At 56.3% G+C, this 14457-nt stretch overlaps 1 protein-coding gene across 1 annotated transcript in view; it reads right to left on the reverse strand.

The window, feature by feature from the left end:
• Positions 1–14457, reverse strand: part of SORCS2 (sortilin related VPS10 domain containing receptor 2) — a gene marked incomplete at its 5' end in the record, with an annotated part of 504457 nt that overhangs the window by 43114 nt on the left and 446886 nt on the right. Inside the window, 3 exons of the mRNA XM_007456900.1 lie at positions 3321–3423; positions 8576–8722; positions 13500–13679. Of these exons, the coding sequence (XP_007456962.1) occupies positions 3321–3423; positions 8576–8722; positions 13500–13679 (430 nt within the window). The remainder of the gene's footprint in view (positions 1–3320; positions 3424–8575; positions 8723–13499; positions 13680–14457) is intronic.

Genomic DNA, 14457 nt, shown 5'->3' on the forward strand with positions numbered 1-14457 from the left:
GGACCGGGGCACGAACCCGCGTCCCCTGCATCGGCAGGAGGACTCTCAACCACTGCGGCACCAGGGAAGCCCCTGGTCTTTGCTTCTTGAACCATCCTTTTCCCTTCCTCATTGGATTCATGGCCCCATTTTCTACATCCATCTGTGGGTCTGGCCTCTGTCCACTGAACCGGAGGACATGTCCCCAGCAGAAGGGCAGTGGTGTCCAGCCACTGTTCAAATGACAGGGCCACCTGTAGAAACACACCTAGTGTTGATGCTTTCTACCTGATCCCCAAATCAGCCTTCCGGTGGAGGTTTCATCCTCTGTTTTGCAGGCGACGAAGCTGAGGCTCAGAGGGTCCAGTAAATGCCCAAGGCCCAGCAGCTGGAGGTGGTAGAACCTGGGGCTTGTAACTCCCACCTGCCTGCCTCAGGGTGGAATGAGGGATGGATGGCAGGGAGATCAGGAGAGAGACTCCCTGGAAACAGGCAGCCATCGCCCATGGCTGCCTCGGGAAGCTCAGCCAGGCACAGGCCGTCACGTGGCCCCATTGCTCCTGCCACATCGTCCAGCCCACTGTGGGGACCGCCAGTGGGAAACTGGTCCCCGCTCGGCAGCCGCAGCGGTGCCAGAGGGAGCCCAGCTCATTCCACCTTCCCCTCTGTTCCCAGCAGACGCTCAGGGCTGGAGCGGAGGATGTAAAACATTTACACCTCAATTGGCCCACATTGCACGGATGGATCCATCTCAGGAAAGCCATGGCGGGATGAAAAAGCAGCAGAATGAAATATAAATGTAGCATCCTGCCCTTGGGGGGACAGTGAGAGGGAGGCTGCCAGGTCACCCCCTCCGCTCCCCGTTCTCCGTGTGACTCGCATACAATGAAGTGAACCTTCTGCAGACCCTCACAGCATCCCTGGGGGGCTGGAATGGTTGTCCAGAGCTTTCAAGGCCTTTGAGCGGTGGAAACATTTGAAATTCCGCCTTTTGTACTTTGGTCAAGAATTTGGGGTTCCAACCCATCACGAACATGCATTTTAAATACACCATTGAGCTGATCTCCCTGTGCCATGCGGCTGCTTCCCACTAGCTATCTACCTTACATTTGGTAGTGTATATATGTCCACGCCAGGTGGGATAGGGCGAGTGGGAGGGAGACGCAAGAGGGAGGGGATATGGGGATATATGTATATGTATAGCTGATTCACTTTGTGATACAGCAGAAACTAACACACTATTGTAAAGCAACTATACTCCAATAAAGATGTTTAAAAAAAAAAATACACCATCGCCTTCAGGTCCAGGGAACAGAGTCCACAAGACAGGCGGTGCCCGACATGGGCGACCCAGCCCGTCCCTGCATGGGACCTGGAGCCCCATGAGCTGCACTGAAATCGAGGCTGATGTGTGATTTTTCATTGATTGACGCACGTCCGTCATTGAAGCGGGTAGACCCCGCCCCAGTCGCAGTCATTGACTAAGACCCCCGGGGACGTAGATGAACAGAAGGACGCTCAGAAGATGAAAGGCTGTACTTGCAGTCTTCTCTGTCTGGTTGTGTCGCTCGCTCCCCTACTGGAAAGCCACCCTCTCCAGGATAACGGGAGACGCCCCTCGGATAGCCAAGGTCTCCCGCCATCAGAGACCCACAGAGCAGACAGGGGATCGCCCCTTCATGGGCTCTGATTCGGTCGTTCTGAAAAACACGTTCCCGCCTCTGCCTGGAAAGCCATTCCTGCCATGTCAGCATGGCCACTCATTTATTCATACACTCATTCATTCATTCACTCATTCACTCTCTCACACACAGCCAGGCCCGGGCCTCAGTGCTGGGATACATCTGCTGAAGGGGTGGATGTGTCATCCAGCTCAGGGTCTGGGGCGCAAATCCTCCGGGTCGCAGATGGTGCTGGAGTAGACAGAGGGAGGGAGCCCCTGATTCAGGAAGCTGTGAGCCCCGGCCCAGGCCTTGGTGGTCCCACCTGTGTGATGGGCAGAGACACTGTCTCTCCGACTGCCACTCGCCCCATCTGCACCCTGGCTGTGCAGAGCCTCAGCCTGGCCGTTCCACAGCCCAGATGAGTGGCAGGCCTGATGGGCCCACCCCAGAGCCTTGCCTACTGCAGGTTCAAGGGGCACAGCAGCCCCTCCTGGGGCTGGAGCTGCCCTTCCCTGAGGAGCCTGGGGTGGGTCTCAAGCTTCCTGATGGCACCTTGCAAGTTGCGGGCAAGTCTTCCCTCTCCTTGGGCTCCATAAAGTAGGGGTACTGACCTCTCAGGGTTGTCATGGTGATTAGAAGAGTTCAGGGCCTGGCCGGGGAGAAAGAGCCACCGTAGCGACTGTGGACACGACGGACATGGTCCTGTCCTCCCCACCTTTGTCTCCATGGCGTCAGGGACCCTTCCCCGGCCTTAGCTGCTGAGAGCTGGTGAGGCTATCCCCACACTGATGGGTAAAAGGAAAACCAAACGCCAGCCGCTACCTGGCAATGGACTTGTAAAACATGTGATTTTATTTGGAATGATTCTTCTAACTCACATAAACCTTATTTTAGAGTTTTTTAGATCGGCATACATTTAGTGATCCCTGAAGAAAGTTCTAGTTTAATGGGGTAGACAGACACAATCACAATGTATACTTGTTTTTTTTCCCCTTATGTTAGTTGTATACGTGTCTCTCTCTCCCCACTAAACTAGAACCTTCTTTAGGGACCGATAAAAGTCAACCATGGTGCAAATTGTCCTTCCATCCATCTATCCATCCACCCACCCATCCATCCTTCTATGTATTCATTCACCATTTTGTTATCCATTCTTCCATTGGGCCATCTGACTATCCATTCTTTCAACTATCCAATTTTCCTTTCACCCATCCTTCCATCCATCCTTCCATCCATCCTTCCATCCATCCATCCATCCATCCATCCATCCTTCCATCCATCCATCCTTCCTTCTATCCATCCACCCATCCATCCATCCATCCATCCATCCTTCCATCCATCCACCCATCCATCCATCCATCCTTCCATCCATCCACCCATCCATCCATCCATCCATCCTTCCATCCATCCATCCATCCTTCCAACCATCCATCCATCCATCCTTCCAACCAACATCTATCCAGCTTTCATTTAGGCAACGCATGTCAGGTGCCCACTCTGGGCTATGCAATCACTCCTCAGGGTGATGTGCCAGGTAAGCTGCCTTCCTGGAGGTACTGTGGCACTGCCCCCAGAGGATACACCATGGCCCCAGGCCCACGACCATCAAGTTCTACCCTTGAAACTGGAGCGTCCTGCAGGCAGTAATGGCTCCTGACCATAATGGCAACCTCTTACCTGCACCCATGATGAGGCCAGGGGCAGTGTCCTTGGTGTGCACAGTGCCTGACACGTAGGGGTTGTCGGCCCAGCGCAGGTGCAGGTGCAGGTGGCAGTCCGGCTGCGGGGGGGAGAGAGGGAGCCACGGTCAGCACTTGGGAGGAAGAAATGACCTGAGAAAAAGTAAGGCTGAGACTGAATCCACCCCTGTGGCTTTTTGGCTGTGAAGGTGGAGTCAGGAGTGCTTCAGAGGGGTCGGGGGAGGGCAGGAAGGAGGCTTGGAGGCTGACGGCCAGGTGGGCTTCTCCAGTGGAGGGTTCTCCCAGCCTGGGTGCTGGAGGGTGGGCTCCCCAACGTGGCTCCTGAGTGCAGAGCTGGGCTGCAGAACGGGACTCCGGGAGGGAGACTGCACGGTCCATGCCCACGTTCATTCATTCATTCATCCGCCCAGAACATTTACTGGGGGCCTCTTAGGTGGCCACGGTAGCCTGGGCATCAGGCGACAGCTGCGGGATACCCCGTAAGCCCTGCGCCCTATGGGAGAGGCAGGGGGTAAGGTGGGCACGCTAGAGCCCAGTTTACTCACGAGCATCAGTGCAACCCTGACGCAGCCCCGGCTGGTGCCCTGGCTGCAGGGGCAGAGACACTGGTTGTAATAAGACATCCAACGGCAACTCACATTGCTGTTCGGCTGCCTCTGGGCCAGCACCAGTACTTTACGAGGTGTGCGTCACTGAACGCTCTCAACATCCGTACTATCATTCCTTCTGTGTTGATGGGGAAACTGAGGCAGAGTGCATTTAAGCAACTTGCCAGGGCAGTGGTGGGGCTGGGACCACAGCTGAGGCTGCCTGGTTCCAAAGTCCATGCTCTGCGCCCCGTGGCGGGTCTGGGCCAGCAGCCCCCAGAACGAGGAAGCACCAGCTGTTTCCTGCCCGGTGCTGCCAGACCCCTCATCTGTCTCCACCCCAGCTGCCTGCATCCCCACCCTCTGTTGAGATGGCAGAGGCCACAGCCAGCTCCCCTGGCTGGGGCTGGGGGATCCCCGGGGAACAGACGAGCTGAGAATGATGTGTCCTCTGGACTGACCTTCCTGAGTCTCCTCTCCCCTGGCCTCGGTGACTCAAGGCCACAATCCCTCTGTCACATCCACAATAGACCGCAAGACCACAGGGCACGGGACAAAGGCCCAAGGTCTCCGCACAGCTCCCTCCAGGCCACCGGACACGGCACCGGGCAGTGACCCGCCAGCCATTAGCCGGGGCTGCCTGTCGCCCACACCTCCAGGGTCATTGCAGAGCTCCACTGTCATTGCTATATTCTACTGTCTACCGAAATCCATCCGAGAGATGTTTTTTCTCTACAGTTTATGTTTCTTTAACACTTTCTTCTGGTCCGTGAACTGAGTATGTTTTATACAGATTATCTGAAGTTAAAAATGAAACTGATCAGTACGTTGGATATGGATCTGGGTCAGATGCCACCAGGGCCCGATCCAGTAGGAGATGGGCTCTATTTGTCTGTACCAGAGTTTTAAAAAAATGTATTTGTTGCATCACATACTGTATGGTTCCACTGACAGGAAATGTCCAGTGCAGGGAAATCTATAGAGACAGAAAGTGGATTAGTGGTTGCTCAGGGCAGGGGGTGGGATGGGAGATGGGGGGTGGTGACTAAAGGGTACAGGGTTTCCTTTTGAGGTGATGAAAATGGTCTAAAATGGACTACGGTGGTGGTTGTAAAGTTCGTGAAGATACTAGAAACCACTGAATTGCACACTTAAATGGGTGAATTGTATGGGATGTGATTGGTACCTCAGTCAAGCTACTGAAAACAAACAAAATAAGAGGTGGCAAAATGAGCTGAAAGAGGCCCCCTTCTGAAGCAGACTTGGTTAGGCTAGAGACCCTCCCCGGGGCAGCCTGGGGACCCCAAGGCTGAAGATGGCAAGGCCCTGTGGAGTGGGGAGCCTGGTCACGGAATCACCCCAGAGGAGAGTCCCCGTCGAGGAACACCTGGATTGAACAAGACAAACTTCACCCACTGTGGAAGGTTAAGCTGTCCCCGCTTCTGGATTTCTCCTGGTTTCTTACAGCTGACAAGCAGGTTGGTGACCTAATACCTGTGGTGACACCCTTCGGCCCCCTCGCCCATCCAACCACCAGGCACTAACGGGGAGGGCGTGTCCAGGGGGAGGGGTGCCCATGACCTCTCTGAGCAGGGCCAGTCTCTACCTGCAGAAGGAAGCTCTACAGCAGGAGGAACAGGACCCTCGGCAGGGACGTGGCCCGCCCTCCTGTGTCCCACTGGCATGCTCCCGGGCTGAGAAGGTCCGGCCTAGGCATGGCCCTGCTCTGGTGCCCCAGAGGTCCCGGGGGGCCAGGCAGGGCCTGGAGTGGCCAAGCTTCTGGGCTGGTCTCCCCAGGCTGCAACCAGCCTTTTCCACATTCCGTGATGCGCTGTGCACACAATATCCCTGTCTCTGCATGCAGTGAACAGAGGAAGTCTGAGGCTGTGGCTCATAGAACCTGGCTGCCCCTCCTCCTCCCCAGCCCACTGCTGCTCTGTCCTGACTGCTGGTCGTCTGTTGGGGCCAGAAGTGGAACACTCCTCAGGGTTCCCTGCGGTCAGCAGTGGCCCACAGACAGAGCTGCAGTCCCCTTTGGCGCCATGGAGGGCCACACAGATGTCTTCCAGCCGGTCCTGGAGCTGTAGTGGGTGCTCTGCTGGTATCTGACAAGCTGACGCAAGGCCCAGCCAACTGAGCTGAGCTGATAAAGGGCATGGAAGGCCAGGCAGGCCTGGAGAGGCCGACCCCCATGTGCACCTGCACATGTGATGGGATGGGAAGCACTGAGTGCCAGGCTGCTCTTGGGGTGTACAGTCGGACACGGCAGGGTCCCCCGAGGACACCCAGGCCAAGGGTGGGAAGACCTCAAGGACAGGCTGGTGCCCGGGGAGTCGGTGCTGAATGCCTCGTCCTGGTGGGGTGGCCCGGGTACCTGCAGCGCTTGGGTGGATGTGACGCGGACCGAGCTGGGAGGCCCACACCGTCCCAAGGCTCCCCCTTCTCGGCCCCTCTACATGCAGGAGCCGGCTGGTGCTCTCAAGAGGCGCGCAGCAAAGACTACCGGAGGGTTGGAGGGCCACACTGCCAGCCGCCCCTGCCGGACACCCCACTGCTCGGCTCAGCCCGGTTGCTGAGAAGCGTTACCATGGGCAGCAACACGAATGGGTTTTCATTCTGAATCCAGATGTCAACAGATGCAAAACCGTCTTCCAAGGGCCATTTCTCATCCTAAAACAGGTCTGATCCACACTCATCTATTCCCTGTCACTGGAAGGAAATCTCCCCAGCCAGAGAGCTGGTCAAATGGCCCGGGAAAACCTTCATGACCCAGAGTTAAGAGAGAAATGGAAGACTCAGAAACCACACACGTGTCAGGATCCCAAAGAGGACTTTTTAACGTGAATGTAAGCCAAAGGATTGACCAGAAAAATGCCCGATTACCATTACTTCTGGGTGACGTGGTTACAGGTGTAACTTATATCCCTTTCTATACATTTCTGCTTTTTTCAAGTATTCGGCAATAAGCAGGAATCACATTTCTGATGAGAAATAAACCCTCAAGTGTAGCTTGCCCTGTGCAGTTGGAGGCTGTGCGGCTGAGAAGAAACCCAGGAGAAGGGCCACGTTTGCCCACCCAGCATGCCCCCCACCCGCTGCTGCCAGGTCTGCACACACAGGGTAATGGGCCTCGGAGCCAAGGCTGCGATCGATTTCTGGCTTTTGTGCCCAGCTGGATGTCCCGACACTTGTCCTCTGTCCACTGTGCTCGTCGGGCTCTCTGCGTGCCTGCCTGCAGCCACGCACTTACCAGCTGACCCCTACTTTTATTATTTTAAGGCCAGGACATAAATCTTGAAAGGTTATCTCCTCGCTGAGCTGCATAATTGCAGACAAGAATCTATCCTTAGCGAAAACTTGCTTTGACTGATTAATATGGCTTAACTTTGTCGATGGTGATACAAAAATTAGCCCTTTCACAGCAATTTTTTTCTCAGAAGAGCTTTTACAAGGGGCAGGTGATTAATTCTCTCCGGTGGTCGACAGATGTTATTATCCCGTTATTAGCAGGACGGGGGCTTGCGTAGAGGCCGAGCACAGGCCCCTAGTCGGTGAGGTCAGGGAGCGAGGGACTGACACTGCCCAGGCCGAGGCTCTGCCCGGAGAGCACAGAGCCCCACCCTGGCCCTGGCGGGTGGTCAGTGGCTGTCCAGGCAGGGTGCCTACCATCTTCAGGGGCCCTGCAGAGATCCAGGCAGATCTCAAGAGGGCAGGATTGTTTGCTGTTTTGTGTGCTGATACATTCGCAACACCCAGAACAGTGCTTTGCACATAGTAGGTCCCCTTACATGTTTGTTGGATGACTATCCCTGTGAAATAGGCACTGTTATTCTTTCAGTTACAGAGGCACAGCAATGGATGGGGGTCCTTGACTGTGAGGGGCTTCCGGTCGAAGCCAGGGGGAAATAGAAGTAAATGTGCCCAGTGAAGCCTTCTCAGTGGAGGGGACATCTAGACAGGGTTTTCAGGTGTCAGTAGGAGTTCACTGAATAAGAAGAAAAGGGCATTCCAGCCCTCTCCACCCCCAAGGCAGTGAAGACACTGGGGCAGCCTATACTCATATTCATGTAGAAAGGCACCCTTGGAATAGCTGGACTGGCTTAGGGCTCATGACATTTGGGCTGTGTCCTGGCTCCCCCTCACTTATCCAGCCCCCAACTTCCACAGAGTGTACTTCCTGGCCCTTGACATTGGCCAACAGGGCTTAACAGATGCACAAGCAGGCTTGCAGTGTTCTTGCAATGTTTCCGCTCACTCTCTTGCACCTCTGCTGTTGCCTGAGAATGTGCCTGGGCTGGTCCCAGAAGGAGGATACTAGATCCCTTCCTAAATCGACCAACCTCCAGGTGCATGAATGAGCCCAGCCTCTCACAGATCTCAAGAAGAGTGATTGCTGTTTGGGGCAGCTTGTTACACAGCACTGTTGTGGCAGGAGCTGACTGATACACTCCCCTCTCTGACTTCCAGTTAACTCTTCTGTAAAGCAAGGAGTTCCATGTGACCCTCTCCACCACACCCAGAGAAATAGGTGGTTCATGTCTCCCAGATGGCCCTTCTCAGACATCAGCATCTCTGACCCCTGGGTCCTGAGGTAACGTCTAGTGCCCACCCCGGGGAAGGTGTATGCAGTGAGCAGGGCACTTACAGGCTTGCAGTTGGTTGGTTTCCCGTTCATGTCCGTGCTGGGAGGCCTCAGGTAATCCCAGTCTCGGCCCTTGCTGTAGGTTATAAGCGTCACCACCTTCCCGTCGACTTTTTGGTTCGCCAGAAAGACTCCTTTCACCCCTCGGACCTGGGACAGAAGTACAAGAAGGATGGCAAAAGCCTGCCCAGCCCCTTGCTAAGAGCTCTGTGTGCACGGCCTCATTTCACCCCAAGAACAGCCCAGAGCTGAAGCTGACTATACACCCTGCAGGCAAGTGGGTCTGCTGGGGAATAGGGACCAGAGACGCTGGCCTGAGCTTTGACTGGGAGCCGGTACTGTCTGACCCCAAATGCCTGAGTGCATTTCACAACACTGAGCTGTCCTCCCAGGTCCAGACCCCGGCTGTCGGATGGCGAGCAGAGCCCTGGTCCCCGAGATGCCTGTGCATTTCGGTCACGTTGTCTTTAGCCGGAGCTCCTGATTCAGAGCCCTAGCCCCTCGCCTCCCTCCCAGTGGACCCACAGGGCCTGGACCCATGGAGTTGCTCTGGGCTTTCCTCCGGGGACTGCCTCAGCTCAGCCCCACACACACAGATGCCACACGCAGATGCCAGACTGTGAGGACAGGGTCCGTGCCGGCCCCAGCCTGCCCTGGATGGGGGTCGAAGTTCCCTGTGCCCCCTTTCTCAGGGTTTCTTGAGGGGCCCAGGGCAGTGACCACACACATCTCATGATCGGTTACTGAGTTCGCGCACAAGAAAGGGTCAGATATCAGCAATTCCCAATTGCTCAACCTCCTGGTTCCACAGAAATGAACTTTTTTGGCAAGTTCCTTGGGCACGAAAGACTTGGACCCAGTAACCGAGGCCTGCTGGTGTGGCCTGAGTTCCTCGGAGCCCCCGTGTGCCCGAAGCATGTTTTGCTGCTCTATAAGTAGCATGAAGCCAAGGCAACTGAGGCTGAGTTGTGGGATTTCCCTGAAGTTCCATGGCCAAGTGTGATGCTTAGGGTGAGAGTGATAATACACAGTTGTTAAGTGCCTTCTACGTGGGGGGCAAGGGAATTAATGTGCCATCTCATTAAATTCGCAGACTCCAGGAGGTTGGTGCTTTCCTAAACCTCAATGCCAAGTGTCTGACAGGTGGGGAGCAGGCCAGGGTGGATCCCACAGGTTCAGACGCACAGTGAACTGTGTATGAGTTTCCTGTGGCTGCTACAACAGGCAACAGACAGAGGGGCTTAAACTACACACATTGATCATGCTATAGCTCTGGAGGCCGGAAGTCCAACACGGGTCCCATCGGGCTGAAAGCAACTGGAGTCTCTGGGGGAGACGTGTGTCCTTGTCTTTCCCCGTGTCTAGAGGTGCTGGGGTGCTTGGTTTGTGGCCCCTCCTGCTTCTTCAAAGCCAGCGGTACAGCATCTCCCTGGCCATTCTTCCATGATTCTGGGTGTTTTTCTGCCCTTCCTTCTGCCCCTCCTTCCACATGTGAGGACCCTAGAGATTGCAGTGGGCCCCATGGAGAATTCTGCAAGATCTTCCCATCTGCCGATTGCTAACCTCAATCCCCCTTTGCCTGTGTCTTCTGCTAGGATGCTTCTCTCTGGGTTGGAGACCAGGGGTCTGGCCCTCATCCCCACAGACGAGGATTAGGGGATGGCCCTTCTGGGGGACAGCCCCAGGGGCAGGAGGACCGCAGCCCCTTCTCTCACTCATGGTGACATCACTCTCTCTCTGGCTCACCTGAGGCATCACCAGGGGGCGGGCATCTGGCCTGCTCAGTGTTGAGTCTAGATGCCTCCCCTGATGTCCTAGGGGCAGAGAGCTTGCTGATTTGCCCAGTGATGGCTTTGCTTTATTTGGAAAGCGCTCTTTTATATCCCAACTGGTCTCCATGAAAACACTCAGCGGTAAATAACATGGACCCTCCCATCCCAGAAGAGGCAGTAACAGGCCGCGTTTCCCTGGGGAGGGTGTGATCACCTGAGTACTGGCTTCCGGTATTGACGTGCCCACGTCACATAAGCGCCCCCTTCATGGCTGTGCTCACTTCCTGGGGGCTGCCGTAACAAAAGCATCACAAACTGGTGGCGGGGGGAGGGCTTAAAACAACAGAAATTTGTTCTCTCACAGTCTGGAAGCCAGAGGTCCAAAACTAAGGTATTGGCAGGGCTGCCCCTCCCTGAAGTTTCTCAGGGAGGATCCTTCCTCGTGTCTTCCAGCTTCAAGTGGCTGCAGGTGTTCCTGGGCTGTGGCCACAACACCCCACTCTCTGCTCCGTCTTCACAGGGCCCTCTTTCCTGTGTGTCTGTGTCTCCTCTTCTGATCCTTAACAGGATACTTGTCATTGGTTTAGGGTCCAGCATGAGCTCATCTCAAGATCCTTCAGTTAATGACAGCTGCAAAGATCCTTTTTCCAAATAAACTCATGGTCACAGGTTCCAGGGATTCGATGTGGCTGTAGCTTTTGGGGGCCTCCATTCAGCCCACTACAATGACTGTCTCCCAGCTGTGGCCAGGGTTTCTCAGGGTCAGGGCATGAGACTGGAAGCCCCTTCAACCCCCTTCCTAACCCAAGCTGCAACACAAAGAGGCCCTCAGAAAAGGGTTGCCGTCTTGTCTGGAACTAGGACTCATCCTGCAGAGGTCAGAGCTCACAGGCCCTTGAAAGCCCAGGCCTCTCGGGGCAGTATTTGCCTGTGACGTCTGGGATAAGACATTTTTCCTGGATCTGACATTGGATGAACGATAACCATGACAGTAATGGAATTGGGGCATGTGTAGAACCTCTAGGTCAGGCCCTTCCCATGCACTATCTCAAATCCACAGAAAAGGCACCTGCAGTGAAAACTGTCGAGAGCCTGCTGAGCACTCAGTTGGCACCAGGTGCTGCTGTATGTGTTTAACGGAAACGGAGGCCTCGAATTCACACAGCAACCCTCTGAGGAAGGTACTACTGTCATCCTCATTTCACAATGGGGACACTGAAGCACAGAGTGGTTAAGTAATGTGCCTAAGGTCACACAGAAAGTACATACCAGAACTGGGATTTGAACCCCGGCAGTGGGGCTCCAGAGTTGTGCTTGTAACCACTACCTGTGATCCGCATTAAGTGGATTTCAGAAAAGCACAGTCACTTGCGAGGGGGCCCAGCTTTGGATCTGGCCACTGTGAACTCCCTCCCATCCCCACGGCCTCTCACTGCCTGGTCTTTGGCGTGAATCACTGTTCCCTGGCTCCTCAGCTAGCTAACTTCTGCTCAGCCTCAATTCGGCCTGCACCCCTTCCTCCAGGAAGTACTCCCTGACTTCCACCCTGGGCTGGCCGACTGCCCCTCATGGTGTCTTCTAGAGGCTGACACACCAGGTGGGAGCTGGTCTTCCTGTAGAGTCCGGAGCCCTGTGAGAGGTGGTCTACTCCTCCCTGTGTCCCGGGGGTAGGGCCTGGAGCCTGGCATGCGGTACAGGAGCTACATATACCCGCAGTGGGCCGTGGACGTTCCCGCCCGAGGTGCCCTCCTTATGTGTCGATTACACGCCTGTCTTGTGTGTAACTTTCAGCAGGCAGCAGTGAGCCACAGGCTGTCCAGCTCGGGAAATAAACCCTGACAAATGGGTTCTCATTGTAAACAAATGATTACATTCATTACTCCCTTGGTTCTGCTCAGCTGTTGACAACTCAAAGAGGAAGGCTGCAGCCCTGGCTCTGTCCAGGAGGACGCCTCCCACCCGGGTTGACCCGCACTGATGCCCAAGGCTCGGCTCGCCAACCATGGGACACCCTCCCCAGCTCCACAGGGACAGAAGAGGCTGGCAGGACCGCCACCGGCGTTTACTACGAGAACACATGGCCCCTGCAGGTGAGCCCACTGGCTGGGGGCTCCCTGAGGGCAGGGCATGAGGGAGGAATTTAAGGGTGAATGACCTACAGAGGGAGTGTTGGCCAGGAGGATGGATGGAGCTTGGACCGACAGACCCGGGCTGCTTCTGGGTTTTCGCTGACTTGTGGTCTACCTGGGCAGGTGGCTTGCCCTGTCTGAGCTTCAGTTCCCTTACCTGTAAAGCGGCTGAGGGACCCCCTCCCTGGCTCTGGTGTGTACAAGAACAGAGGAGGTGACCGTGAAAGGCCAGGTCCAGGCTGGGCCCATGGTGGGTGAGGGATCGACACTCGCGAATCCAAGTACAGGATGGTGCGTGGGTGTTTTCTCGGGGGAGGGAGCCCGGTGTGGGAGCCGGAAGCCCCAGTTCAGAGCCTCTGATCTGCCCCTCGGTGTCACGTGACAAGAGCAAGCAGCTTAAATGGGACACAGATGGGGGCGGGACCCCAGGGAGGGCACAGGGAGGTCTGAGGACCGCAGGCAGGGAGGCCTCAACCCCCAACCTCAGAGAGAGGAGCTGCAGGGCCAAGGGAGAGACAGAGGGAGCAAAAGAGACAGCCAGCCGGACATGGGATACAAAGAGGGGAGGGACAAGGAGACCAGGGCTGGGGCTGGGGAGGCCGCGAGGCCGGAGATGGACAGGGGAGGGTCCCAGCTTCTGTCACCTGCCTGTTTCATGCAGTGGCGTTCAGGGCAGGAACGGCTTTACAGATAACAGATGGTGATCGAGTCGATGATGGGACCACTAACCTGAACCCCAACTCAGCAGAACGTTATCCCCCCCAAATTCCATTCTTCTCATTAGCAGACCTGTATCACAAGGTACTCCATTACTGTTACTTGAATTTCATCAAAAAGAGCAAGTTTTCTCTCCTGTTCTAAAAGTACCTGCGTAGTACCCTTTTGACCGGCAAAGCCTAAAATATTTGGCCCTTGACAGAATTTTGGCAGGTCCCTGGGTTGGAGCAGTGGAGATGGGGAGGGAGGCGGGGGAAGCCGGGACAGGGGTGCCACCTGGCCCACCACAGCCCGCACTGAGGGTCCCACCTCGAGGATGTCGATGACCACGCTCTCCGCCGCCTGCCGCGAGCTGCGCACGTCCCCCAGCACCAGCGAGTAGCGGACGCCGCGCGGGTCCGACTGGTAGAGGTTGTAGGTGTCGGTCTGGTACCACTCCTGCACGGCCACGAACACCTGGCTCTCGTCTGTGCTGATGACCCGCAGATCCTGGGGACGGCGGGGGAGCCGGGGTCAGAGGCGGGCTGGGGGCCCACGCGGGAGAGGGAAGCTGGCCTGGGGGGAGGGGGAATGGGGGGAGGGGTGAGCAGGCCTCGGGGGCGGGGCAGGCCTCAGGCCTGGCGGGAGTGAGGGGCTTGGCCACACCCCTCTTGGAGTCAGGCTGACCTAGATTTTCATCCTGGCTCTGCCCTCTCAGCTCTATGACCTTGGCCAAGTCCCTTTACCTCCCTGGGCCTCGTTTTCCCAACTCCAAACTGGGGATGACGTTCCCACCCTCTATACTGGGTGGGGCGCAGTGACACCCCCTCCCATCTGCCCCTGCAGCAAGGAGGGGGAGCTTTCCTCCACGCACCCCCAGACCGTCAGAATGCAGCCCAGACCATCACCTCTGGGAGGCAGGGATGCGTCCCTCCTGGGCCCCTCCCCACTCCCATCCTGAGGATCAAGCCCGTCATCTGTCCGTTCATTCATTCAACACGTATTCATTAAGCACCTACTGTGTGCCAGGCACTGTTCTAGGCCCAGGGCTACACCAGGGAGCCCCACTGGCCTCTGCCCTCTGGGAACGTACACTGGTGGGAGGGATGGATTAATTCACTCCAGCCTCACGCCCAGGACCGCATCACCGGCCTGCTACGGGAGCTGCCCTTTGCCCACAGCTCCCCCTGGCCAGGCCACCGTCACCCCTGGCCCCCGCCAGGCACACAGCCAACAAGGCCCCCTCCCCCAGGGCAGCGGGCTGCCCAGGGCCCGATGGGAGCCGAGG

Source organism: Lipotes vexillifer, unplaced genomic scaffold, assembly GCF_000442215.2.
Source record: "Lipotes vexillifer unplaced genomic scaffold, Lipotes_vexillifer_v1.1 scaffold63, whole genome shotgun sequence".
NCBI classification, from domain to species: Eukaryota; Metazoa; Chordata; class Mammalia; order Artiodactyla; family Lipotidae; genus Lipotes; species Lipotes vexillifer.